Source organism: Motacilla alba, chromosome 4A (genome assembly GCF_015832195.1).
Source record: "Motacilla alba alba isolate MOTALB_02 chromosome 4A, Motacilla_alba_V1.0_pri, whole genome shotgun sequence".
Classification (NCBI taxonomy): domain Eukaryota; kingdom Metazoa; phylum Chordata; class Aves; order Passeriformes; family Motacillidae; genus Motacilla; species Motacilla alba.
In genome coordinates this window covers 15,953,146-15,973,232 of record NC_052045.1, presented here as the reverse complement: position 1 = coordinate 15,973,232, position 20,087 = coordinate 15,953,146, and the positions used below count along the sequence as shown (strand labels likewise).

The window sequence follows — 20,087 nt, the reverse complement described above, 5'->3', positions numbered from 1 at the left end:
TCTATCACTGCATACCTAATAAGCAGTTTTTAAAACCCTGGGGAATTTAAAGCAAATTTATTTACCCTCGTTGAAGGAAACGACATTAAACTTACCATGGAAAAGTGTTGCAATTCTCTTTTGCTATACACACAGTAGCAAATTGAAAACACTTAAGTAGGAATTACACCATGCTTTTGCTGTAGATTTGGGATTTTTCCCTGTACCGCAAAGTTCTCTATGCAAATATGTTTTCCCCTACAAGCTTTTTGAAATATGCTGCTACACTGCTCCTAATTTTGTCAAAGCTGTTAAGGAGATGTGTGTGCACAGGTCATTAATTGTTATTAATGTCAAGTGGATACCGAAATCCATTAAGTGGTTTTGAAAAATCAGAGCTTATTCTGTACCTGATCGACTCTGTGAGGGCATTTGCAAATAAATCCACCAAATCACACTGAGGGGGAGACTTTTCCTCAGCTGTGTGCCCTGGACCTCAGCTCCAAGTTTTTACTGCTAAGAAAGGTGTGAATGGGCAGGATCCAGCTGCTATCTCTGCTCCTCACGGTGTTCATCTCCCTGCAAACTGGCAATGTCTGCCTCAGGAGTCAAAGCTCACCCACAGATGTGAAGAAGAATGTTTTATTCCTCTATTGCTTTGCCATTTGATGATTTTCAAAACTTTTGGTAAGGTTAACCAAGTAAACATATATTATTGAGGGGGAAAGAGACAAACAAAATGACCTGTGATATATCAGGAGGCTGTTCCAGGAGCATAAACCATCATCTTATCCCTCCATCCAAACAGAATATGCTCCACCTCCCATTTGCTCAATAATCCCTAATATTTTGCTGCTTAGGTTACTGGTGTCTAAACAAAGCCACTTTTATCCTGCTCTGACCTTGCCTGGTATCCAGAAAAGGTGGGGAGAAAAGGCAGGATTCCCTTTCATGCATGACCAGCCTATGGCAGCGCCCTCACCTCGGATTTCCCTGGAGGTGATGCCTTGGCAATCCTGGGCTCGAGGCTTCCCATGATAAACCCGATCAATTGTGTGCCCATCACCTGCTCCCTGAATTATCCACCTTTGACAACAGAATGGATTTTTTGCCAGCTGCAAAGGTGCCTGTCAAATACAAAGGAGTGCCCACGCACTCAGCCACAGGGTCTCTGTTTGGGGGACACAGTTTCTCCAGCCACTGGAATTTGTAGGGGTTGGAGCACTGCCTGCATAAAACATCCATTTGTCATGGGGCAGGGGCAAGGCAACTTTTCCCAGTGACCAATATTTTGGTGTATTAAAACCACAAAATTGCTTTGTGACAGTAAATTTAGTCTTCTTAGTTTTGTTTTGGTTCTTGTGGGTTTTTTGTTGGTTTGTTTTTGATTTTTTTTTCTTTTACTTACATTTAACAGTCAAAGCAGAGCTGTTAGGTCACGGTTTGACCCTGCAGTAAATCTAAGTGTAACTTCAGCAATGATGCAAAGGACTGGTCTGATGTAAACTCACTCTCCCAACCCCAATTTACTTTTAAAATCATAAAAGGTGAACATTCTGCAAGCAAGTTTTATGCTGTATTAGGTATCACCTCTCTATCACTCCAGCTGTGTGGTGTAGCAATACTCAATTGCTTCATGCACTGGTTATTTGAACAAAAATATAGAAAAATATTGGGAACCTACACCTGCTCCAGATGAAAGTGGGACTCCTTCCTGCTCTCCATCACTAAGGATTTTGGCATCTTCCTTTCCTGGTCACAGGCTGTGGCAAGTAAAACTGATGAGAAACATGCCCTGTACCTGTCTCTTCCTTCTTCTCTCACCTGGACACTGTGGCTGCCTTTGAGTTCTCAAGTCTGCTGGGGGAAATTTGAAGGATGAGTATATAAAACACTTCATTTACATTAGAAGTTGGGCTTGTATTGTTGAGTAGAAACTCAACAGTTTCCACAACCTTTAAACGCAACACCCCCCTCAACTTGACAGTACTATTTTTACATAGAACCACCAAAAGGAGAAACAAAGGCGTCTCGTGGGCTTCCTGAAACGGTGTGAATCCTCAGGAATATGTTTTTTCTTTATGTATCGGATATTATGAAGATGACTTCCTTGCAAGACCTTTGCAAGATATGACTTTTCGGGCATTAAAATGGGATCTTTCAAACCTCAGCTGCCCTTGATAATTTCAGCGGTGGAGGGGAAAACTGCAGAAGTGCTTAACCCTACATAACATGGAAGTCTGGTATTCAACTAATTAAGGCTCACATCGGAAAAGAGGAATATCTTAAGTTTTCATAGGGCATGCCAGCTGTATGTAGTATACACCACCAGGTGAGAGGGGAAACCCAGCCACAGTTACAGGGGAAGGAACGTCCATAGTTTTAGGTGAAGGAATGCCAAAGCTTGGAGGGAAAGCAAAGCCCGTGTATAACGGAGAAGGAATGCCAATGGTTAGAGGTGGAGGAATGTCCATGGTGAGAAGGGAGAGCAGCGTGAATATCCCCACTGACAGACGCCAGTACTGCCAGTATTTATTTGCTTTTTTTGGCACTGCTGGCCACCATCGACCTTGCACGGAGTCCCCTCTGCCCAGCGTGCACACACCTGAGGTGACATGAAACGGCCCCACACTTAGGGGACCTCAGGGACACGGACCCTCCTCCTGCACCGCACCACGGGCAAGCACCGCTGACGCCCGGTCCCCTCCACATTGCCGGGGGCCTGTGAGCTGAAGAGCAGCCATGGCATTCCCGCCCCACCCTGCCGCACCCTCAGCCCGTGCCCGCACCAAAATGGCGGCGGCCCCTGAGGGCCGGGGCCGCGCGCGCTGGGCGGGGCTGCCCTCCCGGGCCGCGCCTGCGCGGGCCGCGCGCGCCTCCACTTCCGGCTGCCGGCGGCCGCTTCCGGCCCCCCGTTCCTTGGTAACAATGGAGCAGAAAATGGCCGCCTGAGCGGGCAGGAGGCGGCGCGGCGGCGGAGCGGCACGGGCGGAGCGCGGACGGCCGGCACCCAGCCCCGAGCGGCGCGGGCAGCGGCGCACCCACAGCCGGGGGGGCGGCGGCGGGCGGCGGCAGCGGGCGGTGAGCACCGGGGCGGGGGCGGGCTCTCAAAATGGCCCGGCGAAGGGAGAGGCCCAGGCCCGGGGGAGGCGGCGGCCTCCGGCGGGAGCGGGGACCCTCAGTCCCCGCTCGGGGCCGGCGGGGCGGCTCGGCGGGGCGCGGGAGGCTCCATCCGCGGTGCCGTGAGGGAGCGGGGGGCGGTGATGGCGGTCCGAGCGCGGGTGTGCCCGGATGGGCCGCGCTCCGTCACCCCGGGCGTTCTCCTGGCGGGGCCGCCCGCCGCGACCCTGATCCTCCGCTGGGGGCCGGAGCTGGGTTTGCGCTGCCCCCGGGGAGGGCAGGCGGGCCCGGCACCTTCCGGCGGTCCTGCTGGGCTGGGGCAGGAATTGGAAGAAGCTCTTTTGGGAGGGGTGGGGGAGGGGGCGGCGGTGGCCGCTGTCCTGGGCCCTGTCCACAGCTCAGTGTCTGCTGGAGGAACCGCAGCTCCTCACGGCCCTGTTGCAGGCCGAGCTTCCCGCGAGCTGAGGCCAGAAGCCTTGTTGTGGACGACAGGCGAGAAGAACTCTTCCTCTCCCGCTGTGCCGAGCTCTGGATCAGCCTGTGACCTGTTCAGACCTGTGATGTTTGCTATTCCTGTGCTCAGTTTCTCCCCAGTTAAGCATGTCATCTTTGCTCTGTCACCTTAGCTTCCTGTGCAAGGTTTTCCCTGCCCCTTTTAATGGTGTTTGTTGGCATTTAAGGTTTCTGTTTTTCTGTTTCAAAACCTTTGTCAAGTCCAGCTGCATGTATGTGTTTATCTTGAGGGTAACACAGGTCTGCTTTAAGGTCTGCTTTAATTGAGGAGCAATATCAGGTTGTGTATAATAGTGTATATATAGATGTATATAATGTAGAGATGATTAAGGTTTGTTTATAAATTGTATTATGTGTCTTGATTTTAGTGTGCAGTAGAAGTCTGACAAAAGGTTTCACAGCAAAAAAACCCTGACTTTTTAAAATAATAGTAGTAATATTTTGCTGTTTCTCAGGAAGGTGGAGCCTTGATAGAGAAGCTCCTAAACAAGAATACAAACTTGATAATACCCAATAGTACCATCACACATCACTTCTATTTTCCTGACCAGGTTGGCAGTGTTGGGTAATTTCAACTTGGAAATACCTATCAAATGTTCAGAAGAACTTCTGACACTAATTTGTCCCTGAGTTTTAATTGCGGTGACTTGTCAAGTTTTTCCAAAACAAATAAACAGTTGGCTGCTTCTTGGGCAGTTAATTATCTTAATTGAGGGTCGGATATTTAGTTTTGTTGTAGTGGTCACCGAGCACTTAAACTAACTCTGTTCCCTCTACAGGTTTACCATTTTGGAATTAAAATAATGATAGCTTGGAATTATGTCCTGGGTAGGGAAAACACACCACACATTATAAAATTAAGGGTTTCTTGTTATGTTAGACCACTAAGGCACAACAACTGCAGTGTTCCCTTCATCAGCAACTCTGGCTGGGTAAATGTTTGTCACTGAAATAACAACACACCAGTATTTTTCAAGCTGTAGTGGCTGCCATCTGCATCATATTTCTTTTCCATATTACTGAATTCCTGAGCAAGAGTGTTGCAAGTGTCTGCTCTCCAGTATCTGTAGTTGTGCTTTTTAAGAGGAATGGATAACGTGACCCTTGGATTGAAATGTTTTCCAAATACCTCTACATCAATCCACCTGCCTAGCTTGTTCCTTTATTCCTCTTCCCTGTGGGAACGTATCAAAATAAATCCTTTGATCTTAGCAGAATCATTCCAGTTGCAGTGGAGGTGTTGTACATTTTTTAACAATCATAGCATAATATAACATAATGTTCTGACTCCATATGTGAGTCTAAAGATCGTATTTAAGTCCAGCCTAATGTAGCTTAACACATTACTGGAGTGTCCTAAATTCTTTTTTTGTAGAGAACTTAGTTTCCATGTGTTAGAGCACTGGAATCCAGACACGGTTAGTGGGCGTTTATCCAAGGTTTTGTGGTTTAATCTCAGTCTTGGTGAAAACTTATCAGCTGCTTAGCTTGCAAAAATTACTTGTGAGGGGATAAAACCAAATGTGAACATTTCCATCTTCAAGAGACTTTTATGAGAATCTTGTGCTTCTCAAAACCAAAACTTCTGAAGAGTGTACCAGTGTCATAACTTAGTCAGGAGCTTTGTGTGCTGAGTAGGGATAGCCAGGAGCATCCCAGGGACTGGTTTTGCCTTTGCACGGGTTCTGGCTGCAGGTAAGATCATAAACACAAGCCTGTGTCTCCTTCAGACTGCTCAGGTTTGTATTAGCAAGATGCCTGCTAGGAGCTTTTGGTGCTGTGCAGTGTTGAGGCTCAGCTTTTGACTCAGGGAGGTCTGCAGGGTTGGATGGTCTCGTAAAACCACCTGATGATTATGGAACGTAGGAAAAGCTAGCACATATTTTACCTTAGTTCAGTATTTTAAATCATCTTGTGCTCAGAGCACTCTGGGTTTTGATGTGCAAGGTGTACGTGCACATAGTCCTGTTAAAATGCTGGAGCTGCCCTGCCTTGGGATGGCATCAGAAATGGAATTCTCATGGTACAGACGTCTGTTTAAATTCAGATAAATTTGCCTTCGTTTTATTTCCCACTTCTGTGTTTGTTGTGCAGCGGGTATCAGCAAGAACAGGAGCGCGCGTGCGGGAGTTGCTCTGTGGCTTGTGGTTGCAGTGATTCTCTGCTGTTAGCAGTGCCTGCAGTAGCAGCGGCTGTGTGGAGACAGCAAGATCCAGCAGTGCTTTTAAAGATGGCTTTTTCTTTTTTAGTTAAAAGTCAGTGAGTGTTGGTTGGCTTGGTGTTTTCACCAACCACAGCTTGTGTTTCTTCAGGAATCGAAACTTTACTTGTCCTTGGATATCAGTCCTGTTCCAGTGCTGTCTCTCAGGGTCAACGCTGGTTACTTGTGTGCAGCTTCACTTCTTTGGAGTTCAGAGTGGGCCTTCTGCTGCTGACCCAGCAGGAAGCTCATTTCTGGGCAAGAAGAGCATCATTTCATGAGCTGCAGTGCTGGAGACTTGCTGCACCTCATATACACCAAGCTTTCTCTTCTGTGCTATCTGCATTTGATGGCAAAGGCAGTGTTATCTTAATTTTTATTTTCCACTTGTATGTGAGAAGTGTTGTTTTAGTAAGTGCAGATGATAAAAGGCAAAGCCCAGCATTTTGGCAGTTGTTGCTGCATTTTATTTTCAGAGCTCCATCTTGGTTCCACATGCTCTCAGTGTTCTGGAATTGCTGAGCTCTGCCCTGATTTCCTCACTCCTTTCTGACTTATCAGGAGTTGTTAGTGTTTCTCTTCTTTATCTCAGCAGTTGGTTCAGCTGAAGTGTTTTTGCTCTCTGGTCTGTTGGGTTTTTTTATTCTGTGGAACTTTCTGCCACTGTTCTGCAAAAGTATTCATTTGCTTTCTGTTGTTTGAAATGTATGTTCAGAATGACATCTTGTTTGAGGGCCTTTGCTTTGAAACACACTGGGGTGGTAAAAAAGCTGAATCGATGTTTAACACTCCTTGTTAAAGTGGGATTTAAATTTTACAGCACTTTTCACAGAACATTTCCATAGAATACAAAACTTTCTTCCAGCTTTGCAAGAGTGGTGCATGTTTCATGATAACTTTGGAGTTAAAGAGGACATAGGGAGTTCTTGACTTTAAAATTTGTGGTAGGTTTATTAAAAAGCTAATAAGAACCTAAATCTGCTGTTCATCACAGTGGAAATAAAAAACCACAATAGCAGAGGAAAAAAAATCCCAAAATTCACGATGCCACTTTGAAAACTGGAAAAGTTTGTTCCTTTTTCCTGTTTCTAAGATGGAGATGAGTGTATTGGACCTGTGGTATCAAAGCCTTCAATGTGATCACAAAAGGAAGCTTGTGCACCTGCACAAAAAGAGAAAGCCAAACAAACTTGGCATAATGAAGCTCCATGTATAATGCAAATAGATAACTTTCATTTCACTGTCTTAGGTGTCTTTTTCCTTTAATGATGGGATTCACTGGCAGTTTTTGCTTCTGCTTTTGAGCTTGCAGACTTGAGTGATGAAATATTTAAGATGAAAATGTAGTTTCTGTTATGCCTTACTTCCAGCTCGTTTTGAGTATGGAGAAATTGGATACTGACTGGCATGCAAACTGTTTTACAACTTCGAATTCTTCTAGGAAAATGAGGTGGAGTGGGTTGGATGAGTGCTGTGTGTGAAGTGGGTTCAGTTTGTGCTGAAGGAGCTGGGGTAAGAGGACTCCCTGTTCTAGCTGCTGTTCCTGTGTCATTTGAGACATGGAATCGGAGCGTGGCTGGCTGGGGCCGTGCTGCCATGGCACGTCAGAGCTGCTGAAGTCACAGTTCGTGGAAAGCGCTTGGACACGCAGCTGTGCTCTGCTTCTCTCGAGCTGAAGTGTCTCTGAGGCATGTTCACTGCAGCCTGGGCAGGGAAAATAGCCTCTAACGACCCAAAGCAAACAATTCAGTGCTTCTGGCTTCCATCCTGAGTCACTCCTTCAGTCCAAGGGTTTGATCAGTTCTGTAGACTGCAAGGAAGCAAGGTGCTCTACCGGTTGGAGTAGCTAATTAAGGTGAGGGTATGAATCATAAATGAGAATTTGGCCTTCTGCTGAGGACATCTCTGGAACACCCACACTGCCATCCTCTTTTTTGTTTATCCAGAGGTATTAACTGTGTTGCTGGGACGTGAGGTAACTCAGGAAACATTCCTGCCACACAGGGCACGAGAGATTCTCAGGTGAGGTTGAAATACCAGTAACACCGACATGGGGGAGTTCTAGAGGAACTTCTTCTTGCACACCTGACTCATGAGCAGCTGAGTTGTTCCTTCGGTTTAATTAAATTCCATGCCTTGTCCTGTAAAGATTTGAGGCTTGCCCCATAAATCTAATGAAAATTTTAATTTTAAGGTGTTGCTTTTTCATTTAACCCTGCCAATTAGTGATTTCAGGGTTTGTTAGTTTCTAAGTTCTGCCTAGTTGGTTTAATGAGAGCTCTAATGTTTTATTTTAAATTTCTTCTAAATTTAAAAGGATTTCTTTTAAATGTAAAAAAACCCAGGAATGCAGGCTAAGGTAGTGTCTTGGTAACTGATGTCAGGAGATATTAGACATTATTGAAGGAGGAAGAACTAGAGATTTATTACTGTGCATTATGGTCCATTAATGCTTTTTCTGGGAAGAATCCTGTAGTCCACAAGTGCAGTGTAATATGGAGATAGGCTGTGTTACTGTTGAAGGTAAATGGGAGACACACACATGTTATCCCTGCTTGCTGTCCCACTAGATTTGAGGCAGTAGCACACTCCTGACTGGATTTAGTTTACAAACAACCTGGCATGAAAGAAAACAAAATATTTCTTACGCTGTAGGAATGATAACTTTGTATAATTGAGGGAATATTTCAGTACTCTTAAATTGTCCCTATCAAAAAACCACAGTATTACTTCCTCTTGAATTAAAAGAATGTAACAAACAATAGCTTTCGTGGGCTTACTGCAGTCTGGAGCAGCAGTGGGGAGACAGGCTGTCATTTGTGCTTGGAAATCTCTGAGGCTGTTGAAGCGTAACTGCAGGGAAGATACTTTTCTGATTTGTGGCAGGATGGGAACACCAATTAAGAATTCACTGTAGTTACTCTTGCCTGGATATTCAGCTGCTGAAGAGTTTTGTTGTTTTGTTTTGTTTTTTTTCAAGGAGAAGATTGTTTATCCTATCTCTGGTTCTCTTGCTTTGTGCAGTCCTTAGGTGGTCACCCCCTCACTTCCCTGTAAAGAGATTTTCATACCTGGGTGTCTCAGCTGAGGTTGGCAGTAACCAGCAGATCTGAACTTCCTGCTCGTAGTTGTGACCTTCCCCACCCTGTGTCAACTCAGAGCTGACAAGGGAGGACACTAAAGGAGGAAATTCTGAGTCTTTTAGCTTGGATAAGAACAAAGTATTACACTGGAAGAAAGAAAAGCAGAGTTGAACTGTACTTGCTTATTAGATAGCCAAATGTTGGTTGTTTTGTTGTAAGCTAATAGTACACCTGTTGGTTTCCCCTCATCAGGCTTCCCTGCATTACTGGCTTCCTTCAGCCAGTCTTAATTGTCTGCAGGGTGTGAGCTGAGAGCAGCACTCTGAGGGGCAGATTTCCAAGTTCTTTCTGCCTCTCTGTGCAGGGCCGTAGTAACTCCCACTGTGGAAATCCTGCTGTCCAGCCAGATGGGCTCTGTGGAGCTGTGCTGAGGCAGGAGCAGTCTAAACATTCCAGTAGGTTCAGTCTGGCCATGGAGAGCTCTGCAGCAGGCTGGGAGGTGAGGCTTATGTTGGACAATGGGCACAATGAGCTGAGTGCACAGGGAGGAGATAGAAAACAGCAGAAGCCTTGGGGTAGAAGTCCTGGTTTTCATTTGCTGGTTTTAATATCAGAGCTCTGGTTTGAAGAGTATCATCCCATTTGCTGTCAGCAGTCACACGGGGAGAATGTGTTGTTGCTGTGATGTTTCTGTGCCATCTGCATTTCCATCAGTGTAAGCATCCCAGAGAGATGCACAGCATTTCTGGGGGATAGGGGGGACTGGTGTAACCTGTTAGTAGCTTGCAATAGGAAAATACAGCAATTTGTCACTAGCAGGAAACTCCTCATGTAAATTAAATTCTTCATTCATGCCACCTCTGAGGCTTTTTTCTCAGCAGTTAAGTCTATTCAGCCTTGACCATTAGCTGATTTTATGGTTTAAGAGGGAAGATAAGACATGAAGGAGGAGCAAAGAGGAGCACACCTGGAAATTTGTAGTACTGACTTATTCTAAGCATTTCCTAAAGAATCACCCATTGACTGTACATCAGCGTGTTGGTGAAGAAGAGGTTTTTAATTCCCCCCCAATTGACTTGTTTTGAGTCTCCCTTTTTCCCTGACCAAGAATGGTGCCCCTTCGTTTTCTGAGATGGAGTAGGCAAATATCTTTGAATCATGTAGGCATTAGATAGCCGAGGTGCCTGCAAGCATTTTCAGTTAAAGGGAAAGTAGTAAATAATTAGTAAACAAATGTTATGTTTTGTACGTGTAGTGCATCTTTCTGTTTTAAGAGCTGTTGAAGAATTGGTCTAATGCTTATAAAGGTGTTAATATTGCCATCTTTCTGAAGACATTCCACGTGTTTCCAAGTTTGATGTGTATTCCCAAAGAACCGATGCATTTCAAGGTTTTATTTTGGATGCAAGTTTCTCATTCTACTTGAGACTTTTATTGGGATATTACCAGAACCTCTGAGTGCTGCTTTTAAAAGTATCTTCTCCTGCATGTCTTTAAATAACGCTACTTGGAGTAATAATTCTGCTGCAGAAAGCTTGTAAAAACAGTTGATTGAAGCTGTGTTCTCACTAGAAATACGTGCCTGGCATGTGAAGGGCACAGGGATTTCCTAAGTGAGCCTGGTCAGAGCTCACCACACCTGCAGAAACTATTGCTCAACTGTCCTGTGAATGGGGTCATTTATCGGTGTTTAACAGCAAGTCACAGCACACAACACTCGCATGTCACATGCCAGTCTGCAGTCTTTAGATTGCTCCAGGGATTTGGAAATGCACAGAAAGCTGATAGGCTCCCATCTGACTCAGGAGTGACTCTGGCAATTGCCCCTGATTCCTGAAGAAAGGGTGTAATTGCTTTGGTAAAGTGGTGGAACTTCACAGAACCAAACAGCGCCGGTAGCCCTGAGTGGCAGTGAGTTAATATCACTAACTTAAAATCAAGTTCTGCTGCATCAGAACTGGAGACAAAGAGGGGCAGAACAGCAGTTTCATAATTTTCAAGTCTGCAATAATGGGATGTCCTGTCCTGTGGAATTTTTCTGGTGCTGCACACCGAGGTGGTTGGTGCACTTTAATTTTAGCATAGCAGCTGAAATAAAGTGCCCATGGAGATCATGCAGTGCTGCTCTTCTGGAGAAGCACTAATGTAAACTGTGGGCAGTCTTGACTTGACAGCTGTGCTGACAAACCAAAAAAAGATGCTTTTTGCACTAGACAGATGTCTAAGTGTTGGAAATTTTCCAGTGAGAAGCAGAAAAGCTTTATTCTTCCAGTATTTCCATGCCACTTGAAATATGGTTTAAATGAAAGGAATGTTTTCTGATGGGGAATGTTATTGCAGAGCTTTTTAGCATGCAGAAGATTAGCTTCTTAATCACCTCTGAGTAACTAGATTCTACCAGTTGTACAGGAAAATTCTCAGTGCTGTGAATAGTGAGGCAGAGTGATCAAGGAAACTGGTTATTTTATCTTCATTTGATGTATTTGCATGGCACGGCCAGTGCCAGAATGTCTCCTGCATTTGCATGTGTTCCTTATTTATCAGATACAGACACGGCATTAATCGATTATTTTCCTTGAAAGAGAGATGTTGTCGAGTATTTCATCCAAATGAAAAACAATATGAGAAGGTTATATTTTAAAATATGCAGCCTAGAAGACAGCTCTTTAAAGCAGTGGTGTAGCTGGCATATGCTGGAGTTTTGTCTTGGAAATTTGCTCATCAACATCAGTAGTTCAGTAAAAGCTGAAACTTGAAAGCAAATTCCTCTCTTGATGTAAAACTATAAAGCTGATTTTACAAACTCGTTTTGTTTTTTGAGGGAATGAGAACCTGTCCCTTTTATTTTTTTTGTGCACAGGGTTTGACAGCATCTTCTTCATTTGAGTTCTTCATAACCACTTCATTCTGTTAAAATCCACTAGTATGGTGAAGAGGGTGTTTCTGTAGCAGGCAGGAAAAGGCAAGGAGCACCCAATCCTGTGCTCAGAGAGCACGGTCAAGGATGGCTTATGCCTTGTTCTACACTTCAGTAAGGCTGCTTGGAGAGGCAGTTGTGATATTAGGAATATTTTATGCAAAAAGCAGATAATCATGGTCACCTACTATGTGAATTCAAAGATGGGCTATAAGTCCTATGGCAGATGATATTCTGTGTTCAACTTGCTGCCTTGATGAGTATTTGGGCATCAGTTTGGTTTGTACTTCTTGAGGAGGTTCATGCTTTGTTTTTCATTCCTGTGGTGATGAACCTGATCCTAACTAAAGCTTCATTAGCAAACTGCTTAACCTGTACTTCACTCTCCATTGCAAACATGCATAAATTCCATGCTGTATTTCACTGCTCACGAAGGGTTTGTTCTCTCCTTTTTTAGGTACTCTTCTACTCATCAAGATGGAAAGCTCAGATTCTAGTGATAAAGGAAGTGTTGATCAATCAGAAGCCCAACGGCAGAGCCAGCTGGATCGGTTAGATCGAGAAGAAGCCTTCTATCAGTTTGTGAACAACCTGAGTGAAGAGGACTACAGGCTTATGAGAGATAACAATTTGCTAGGAACACCAGGTAGGTAATGCTTGCCTATGTCCATCCTGCTAGAGTTGCTTGTAGGAAATGTGTCATTTTCTGTTCCCCTGAAGCCCTTTCACCCATCTGTGTGCTGCAGCCGTGTTCCGTGGTAGGAAGTAGCTTCTTGCTAATTTGTTCACATTCAAATTCAAGTGGTCCCTTGACTTGTGGAGACCCAGGATGATGTGGATTCGTCAGATACAAAAGTCTGGTGTTTGCACAACTTGGCAGGAACACCCAGATTTGACCCAATTCCAGTTATGAACCCTTAGATGGACAAAAAAAATCTCCTTTAAGTCTGCGTGTGCAGATTTTGTGCTGGTGAGGTTCAGAGTTTGTAACCAGGGTAAGTAGTCTGGTATGAGACTCTGCATGGGCATTTTGGTGTCAGCTCTCAATCAACTTGATGGATTTCCTCTTCATAGGCTGATACCTAATTCAATCCATGACTCAAGTAATTTAAACCTTCTGTTTCTGCCTGTGGAGTGTTAACCTCAAATACTTCATGCTGTACACCCTAATGGGTTTAGGATGACAAAAATTGCTGCTCAGTTGTTGAGATTACAGAACCAGAGAGCGCATCTCTCTTGAACAGGATGGAAATGATGGGTATTTCAGCTTCAGGAAAACTTACTTGGGACAACAGTGCTAAGAGTGTCTGAACTTCCTCTTAGCAGCGTGCTTGGCCAGTGCCATTATGGCAGGATTTAATTAGACAGAACACAAGCAGTGGCTTGTACCTTCTTTAGAAGCTTTTGATAATGCTTGCCATACATATATGATTTGGAAATATTTTTGGAAAATTTTGCTTATTTTCTAAGGTGAAATTACTGAAGAAGAGTTGCTGAGAAGGCTACACCAAGTTAAAGAAGGTCCGCCACAGCAAAACAGTGATGAGAATAGAGGTATATACAGTATTTGTGAAAACTCTTAACTTTAGCACCCCATACGGACCTTAACTTGAGTGCAGGAGTGGAACAAGTTAAGCCTAGGCAGGTGCAAGGTGAGCTTTGTTTCAAAACTCAGTGAACCTTATGTCTGATATCTGCTGCAGAGGTCAGTTTGGGACAGATTTCATTCATAACACATCTGTTACTTGTATCAAAAGAAAGTTTTGCTTAGGTTTGTTTCTTTTTTTATTTCATTTTTTTTAAGATTGCCTTTCTGTCTGCTCCCTTCTGGGATGCTTTTTGGCAGTCCCTCTTTTTTTAATTCTTCCCTTCCAAAGATGCTGCATTGCTTTTGTTGTCACCCTTCTGTAGAGATTGGTGGGGGATGCTTGGAGCTGACCACTGGGGGTTCATTCTTCAGTGAGACAGATTTGCTATAAAGCTCTGCAGGTGAAGGTTCAGGACAAACTTAATTCTCTGTTTCACGGTCGATAGATCGCTTAATTGCTTGGAAAGGAAAACACAGAATATTGATGTGTTATGACACCTGACATGTGACTTTCCATTTACTTATGATAGAAAATAGATGTTCTTTTGATGACTTGTTTGCTCTGTGATGGCTGCAGCCTATCTGTGCATATTAGAGCAATGTCCACTCCTGCTCCCTTAGAAGAGCTCTGGTAGTTACAGAATTGTCACGCTGCCTGTGAAGCCACAGTAGCACTCGGTAGGATTCAGCACTTCTAAATTGTCACTTGTTAAGCTAAGCAATTATGTTCTTGGAAAAGATGGTTCCAAAATTAGCTCAGTACTCTAATTTTGGTAGTTCCCTGTCTTTTTCACAGGTGCAGAGTCCGCAGAAGATGTTTCAAATGGAGATTCTATAATAGACTGGCTTAATTCAGTCCGACAGACTGGAAATACAACACGAAGTGGGCAGCGAGGAAACCAGTCCTGGAGAGCAGTGAGCCGGACTAACCCCAATAGCGGCGACTTCAGATTCAGTTTGGAAATAAATGTCAACCGTAATAATGGGAACACGAATCCAGAAACTGAGAATGAGCCATCTGTAGAGCCTTCCAATGGGGAGGATTTGGAAAACAGCCAAAGTGACTCTGAAATTCCAAGGTCTGAATCACCATCCGTAAGGCAGCCTGGATCAGAAAGGAGCGGTGCGGAGGAGCTGACAGCTGAGGAGGCTTCCCCTCCTAGAGGGCAGAGGAGAGCCAGGAGTAGGAGTCCAGAACAGCGGCGGACGCGGGCTAGGACTGATAGAAGTAGGTCACCTATTAATGCAGTGAGCGAGGCCTCTCGCAGGTCTCATCACAACACATCATCTCAAACACTTGACCACTCCTCAGCGGGCGAGGCTGAGGGCAGCTCTAGAACCAGGCAGCACGTGACGTTAAGGCAGCACACAGTGGGGACTGAGGTACCAAGTGAAAATGCAGTTCTGTTTTCCCCCCCTGAGACGAGGCCTGCTCCTCAAGCAGCAGGCTCTTCAGAAACCACCGGCACCAGTGAGTCCACGGCTCCTGGGCAGAGGCCTCCCACCATAGTGCTGGACCTGCAGGTGAGAAGAGTTCGGCCGGGCGAGTACCGGCAGAGGGACAGCATAGCCAACAGGACCCGCTCCCGGTCCCAGACCCCCAACAACACCGTCACCTACGAGAGCGAGCGCGGAGGCTTCCGGCGCACCTTCTCCCGCTCGGAGCGGGCCGGGGTGAGAACTTACGTCAGCACCATTAGGATTCCCATCCGGAGGATCTTAAACACGGGCCTGAGCGAGACCACGTCGGTCGCCATCCAGACCATGCTGAGGCAGATCATGACGGGCTTCGGGGAGCTCAGCTACTTCATGTACAGCGATAGCGATGCGGATTCCAGCGGGTCAGCTCCCAGTCACAACGTGGAGACTTCTGAGCCGCAGAGCGGAGGCGGGGGCGCCCCGGGCAGCGAGAACGCAGATGTTAGCTCAGGGGAGGTGTACGAGGGTGGGCACGAGGCTAGCTCAACATCTGGTGCCAGGCGGGAAGGCCGGAATATGAGGGGATCGGTCACTTTTGAAGAAAGCGGTTCTCTACCATTCCTTAGCCTTGCACAGTTTTTCCTACTCAATGAAGATGACGATGACCAACCAAGAGGACTCACCAAAGAACAAATTGACAACCTAGCCATGAGGAATTTTGGTGAGAGCGACGCTCTGAAAACCTGCAGCGTGTGCATCACAGAGTACACGGAGGGCAACAAGCTCCGCAAGCTGCCGTGCTCGCACGAGTACCACGTGCACTGCATCGACCGCTGGCTGTCGGAGAACTCCACCTGCCCCATCTGCCGCAGGGCAGTCCTAGCCTCTGGGAACAGAGAGAGCGTTGTCTAAAGCAGAGCTGAGTCGATGGCCAGGCAGCTGGTGTGATAGTGATGGGCAAAGAAGTCACTTCCTTTATGGCCACTTTTTGAGTGGTACCTCAATGTATAGTAATGACTCGGAGTGAATCTTCCCTCATGAAAGCATTTTCTCTGGATTCAAGCTTTGGGAATTGGAAAATTTCTTTAATTAGGTTTTTCGAGTTCTAGTCGGTTTGGGTGTTCAATTTCACTTGTCCAAAGACATCTCCCCGTTTCAAAATATTTTTTTCTTTGTGAAGATATTAAGTTCTTTCTCCTTCCCAGCCCTTGCCGTCCCAGCCCAATAAACAGTTTTTCCTCAAGATTGTGCTTCTGAGGAGTTATTTGAGAAGTTATCCCAGCTCAGTGTCCATGAGTCATAGAGGAATTTTTGCAAGAAATCCAACTCTCTGAAAAAAATAATATTAATTCAATTGCACATTTGAACATACTTTTAATTTTCCTCCTGGGTTAATATTGGACATGTCTGTGTAAATAACACTAATGTTAGCCCTTTCCCCATCACTATGGCACGCTGTAGGATGAGCTGTTAGCGTAATTGGGATATTTATCTTGTTGTGGAAATATAAGAATTGCCTATGCTTGTTTAAATAAAGGAAAAAAAAAAGATCTGTTTTAAAATTGTAAAGCTTTTTTGTAGAAGCTCAGTACTTTTCCAATGCACTGTTGTACTAACGCATTAAGAATTAAAATTGTACCATGCTTAGAAATCAAGAATGCTTTTCATACAAACCCCACTACACAGAGAGCAAACTGAACACGAGAGAGCTGCTTTTGTGACTGTGTACCTGTCAAGAGCAGTGCATATCTGTACTATTTATGTGAACAGCTACTGTAACATAAAAGCAGTTGGATTAGACATTTAATTGCATTTAAAAAAACGGAAAGTAAATGTTATAGTTGCAGTGTTTTGGCTCAGTAATGCCACCAAAAAAAAAAGATTATAAAAATTAGAAACTGTTCTAATGGCTGGTTATTTCTTGGTATGGTTGCAAATATGGAATAATACAAACCTGTGTGTACTGGCTTGTTCACTGAGGTTTGTGCCCAATTTTTCTATCAGCTTTTCCTCACAATTTTTGAGGCAATGTTGTAACTTCAGCAAACAGTATGGACAGGTTGGTTTTTAGTTCTTCACAAGCATCAACTGTACTGGTAACTTCTGGATGTGTTGAGTGCTCTGATGTTGGTAGCCTGTGGTGCAGGTGCCTCAGGGAATAACTGGAAAGCACATCATTAGTATTGGGTTTCATTTTAAAATGAGTGCACTTAAATGTGTAGGAGATTCTTGAGGCTAACAGTAAAAACCCAACAAGCTCTTTATATTCCTATTGGACAGAATGAAAATGAATTTACTTCTGAATTATGTACATGATGTGTTGCAGTTGAGAATTGGAGAATGTGCCTCAACTCTCACCGGAGTGTGTGTGTGGGGAAACATCCTTCACCCTCACTGACCCCTTCTTTGTTTTAATCTCTAAGGTTTTGGGTTTTTCCTGGCTTTCATGTGCAGTGGGAAAGTGGTTTTTATGTATTTCCATTCCAGGGCAGTAGCTCTGAAGGGATATGAGCTGCTCTTGCTGGCTGGATGGGAAATGTTGCTTGTTCCTCAGATGACAAAACCAAAGCTGGCCTATCTTTTTTCCTAATTAAAACACATTTTTGGTGTTTTATAGTGGTGGGTGCATAAACTATAATTGCTGCTCTAAGCCATTTTAACATCTCATCAGCTAGTTCAGGATTCCACTGCATCCCAAAATTCTGGGTTTTTTTCCTCCATGTGCATTTTGTGCTGATGTTTAGTGGGAAGCCCTGACTGACTGTTGAGCTCTTTCCTCCTGGTGGGACACGCCATCATGGCAGAGGGAGCACAAGGGTTCTTTGGGAACAGAACAATCAGTCATCTCACGGATTTGGCTTTTTCCTTGGACACATGACTGTAAAATTGGAGTTGGTTGTTGATTCTGGGTGCTGGCTTCTCTGTGCCAAAATTTCACAGCAAAATAACACTTCTGAATTTCACAGAGCAAATATTCACTCTCAGTTGCAGTTTCCAGACTTACGGAGTGTAGAATTGGAAGGAAAAAAAACCCTCTCATATTATATGAGTACCGTGTTAGATGTTGGAAGTCAGAGATGTTCATCTCAGACTAGAGCTGGTGACCACCAGGAAGGGAGCCCATTTTCCCAAACCCACGCAAAGCATGGCTGTGGTACCTGTCACCCCACCTTTTCCATGGAATTTCCACCTTGGTAGAACTGCCCCAAAACAAGTTTTGTTACAGCTTATGGCATGTCTTAACATTTTATCTTTCTGTAACGAGAGCAACTAATAAAATCTTGGAGGTTTCCCAAACGGTACCAAGAACAAATAATTTAATCTCACTTTGAGAGATGATGATCGTTCTCCGTGGTTTCTCTGCCTTTCGCAGTGCTGAGTGTGCTAAAGGGGCTGGGGGCTCATTGTCTGCAGCAAAAACGTCTTTATGTAGCTCGGTTAATTGGGGTAATTAAATTTCTATTCCTCTAAATTTAGATTGGAGTTAGGAAAAGCCAATATTAACATTTCAGTTGGTTACAAAATGTGAAACACTTTCATAATTAGACTAATTTACATTTCATGAATTATTTTGATAGTGAACATGTGTATTTAGCTCTTCTCTTAGTTTGTTTTTTTTTATTTGTATTTCTGGAGGGACTCAGCGTTTTCACTCGTGCCTGGAGGGGTGTGAAGGGTTAGAAGGGCGAGTTTTGGCACGTTCCTAGGGCTGATTTGTGGGAGTGATGGCTTTGGAGAGGCAGAGCCCTGTGCGCTGTGGCCTGGGTCACAGTGCCACCGTGTGGGATCTGCCTTCAGCACCAGCGGGATTCCTTGCAGGATCAGCAGCTTTTACCTTGCTTCCGAAGGATTCTCCTTGTCATTGCCCGACTCACGGGGTTTTTTCCCAAATGTCCAAACTCCTGCTGGGAATGCCTGGTGCGTGAGCTTCATTCCTTTGTGACAGGACAGACCCCTACCCACAGCAATGACAGCGGGCCAAACCTTGTGACAAACACAGTTTTAATAATTACATTCGTTACGAGTTGCTGTTAGTTGGCATTTTAATTCACGTTGTGAACAAACACAAACTTGTGGGCGCTCACTTTTTTATTTGTTGTTTGGGTGGAGGGGCTTTATCTGAAAAGTCTGAATTCCTGGTGCTGATTGGATTTCCCTTTCCCGTGCATATTTTTTATTTCTGCGAACAAGTTGGGTTTTTTGCAGAGAACTTGGAGGCAGTTGAGTTGTTTTTAAAACGGTTCGATTGTGTCGGTACTTCGTGCGTAGAAATCAGGGGATTTGAAGGGCCTTTTGTAGGAAGCGCTGCCGTGCAGGCGCAGCAGCTGCAGAACACGACACCCACCCTCATTGTCCATTGTGTCGCCTTGCAGACAAGGGGTTTCCCACCAGAGCTGCCACAATGGCTCATAATGAGTGTCATCCCAGTTTCCTGTCACTTGTCTGGGTTATGCAAATGTGGGACTCCAAAGGCCCCTTTCCCGGGTGGTTCCACGGTGGATAAACAGGGACCCGCAGACCCAGCGGTCTCATGATGACAGTGAGGGGATGGATAATGGGAGGGTGAGGAGAGGTGCAGGTCAGGCTGAGCAGGGTTCTGAGCCCTCGCAGCGCAGCACGAGCCTCCATCCCTTCTTGTGTCACCCTTCATTTGGGATCGGTGTGTCCATGGAAGCGGTGCCCTGCTTTGGGAAGGGGTCTGGGAGCCGAGGAGGAGCCCAGCTGTCGGAAATGTCTGCCTGCTCCTGTGCCTTGGAGGAGGAGCTTTGGATGAAGGTTGGCTTGGAGCCACATGCAGGGAATTTATAACAACTTCAGAAATATTTCCAGCCCTCATGTACAGTAGGCTTTTTGTTTATCCACGACTGGGGGGAAGCAGGAGGCTGAAGAGACACAATCACAATTAATGGTAACGTACCCAAAGTACAAATAAGTGGTGGTGTGTTAAAAAAAGAGGTGTGCATCTGTTATACCAGGGCTTCCCAACCTCTCAGACAGACTGTATCTCTTTTGTCTTATGAGGAAACATAACAATGAATTTATTTGATTTATTTCTGGTTTTATTCCCTTCAGCTACAATATTTGAGTCCCTTTTTGAACTTCACTCTGCTGGGAAGGCTGTTGGTTGGGAAGCCCTGAATTCCACTGTGAATGTAATACTTTTCTTTATTATTTTTCCTTTTTTTTTTTTTTTTTTAACAGTGCTTTACATTTGTTTATACTGGACTTGTTTAATACAAACTGGTACTCAGAGGTTGTTGGACACAG

The 20,087-nt window shown here is 44.8% G+C and overlaps 1 protein-coding gene across 2 annotated transcripts; it reads left to right on the top strand.

Moving 5' to 3' along the window:
- The first annotated feature begins 2,877 nt into the window (after positions 1-2,877).
- RLIM (ring finger protein, LIM domain interacting) lies at positions 2,878-16,062 on the top strand. Of its 2 annotated transcripts, XM_038122788.1 has the most exons (4): positions 2,878-3,060; positions 12,270-12,458; positions 13,283-13,366; positions 14,197-16,062. In XM_038122788.1, the coding sequence occupies exons 2-4, from the start codon at positions 12,290-12,292 to the stop codon at positions 15,729-15,731; spliced, it is 1,788 nt and encodes a 595-aa protein (XP_037978716.1). In that variant the 5' UTR covers positions 2,878-3,060; positions 12,270-12,289; the 3' UTR covers positions 15,732-16,062. The 2 variants fall into 2 exon arrangements, with proteins under 2 accessions (XP_037978716.1, XP_037978717.1); XM_038122789.1 differs by lacking the exon at positions 13,283-13,366.
- The last annotated feature ends 4,025 nt before the right edge of the window (positions 16,063-20,087 follow it).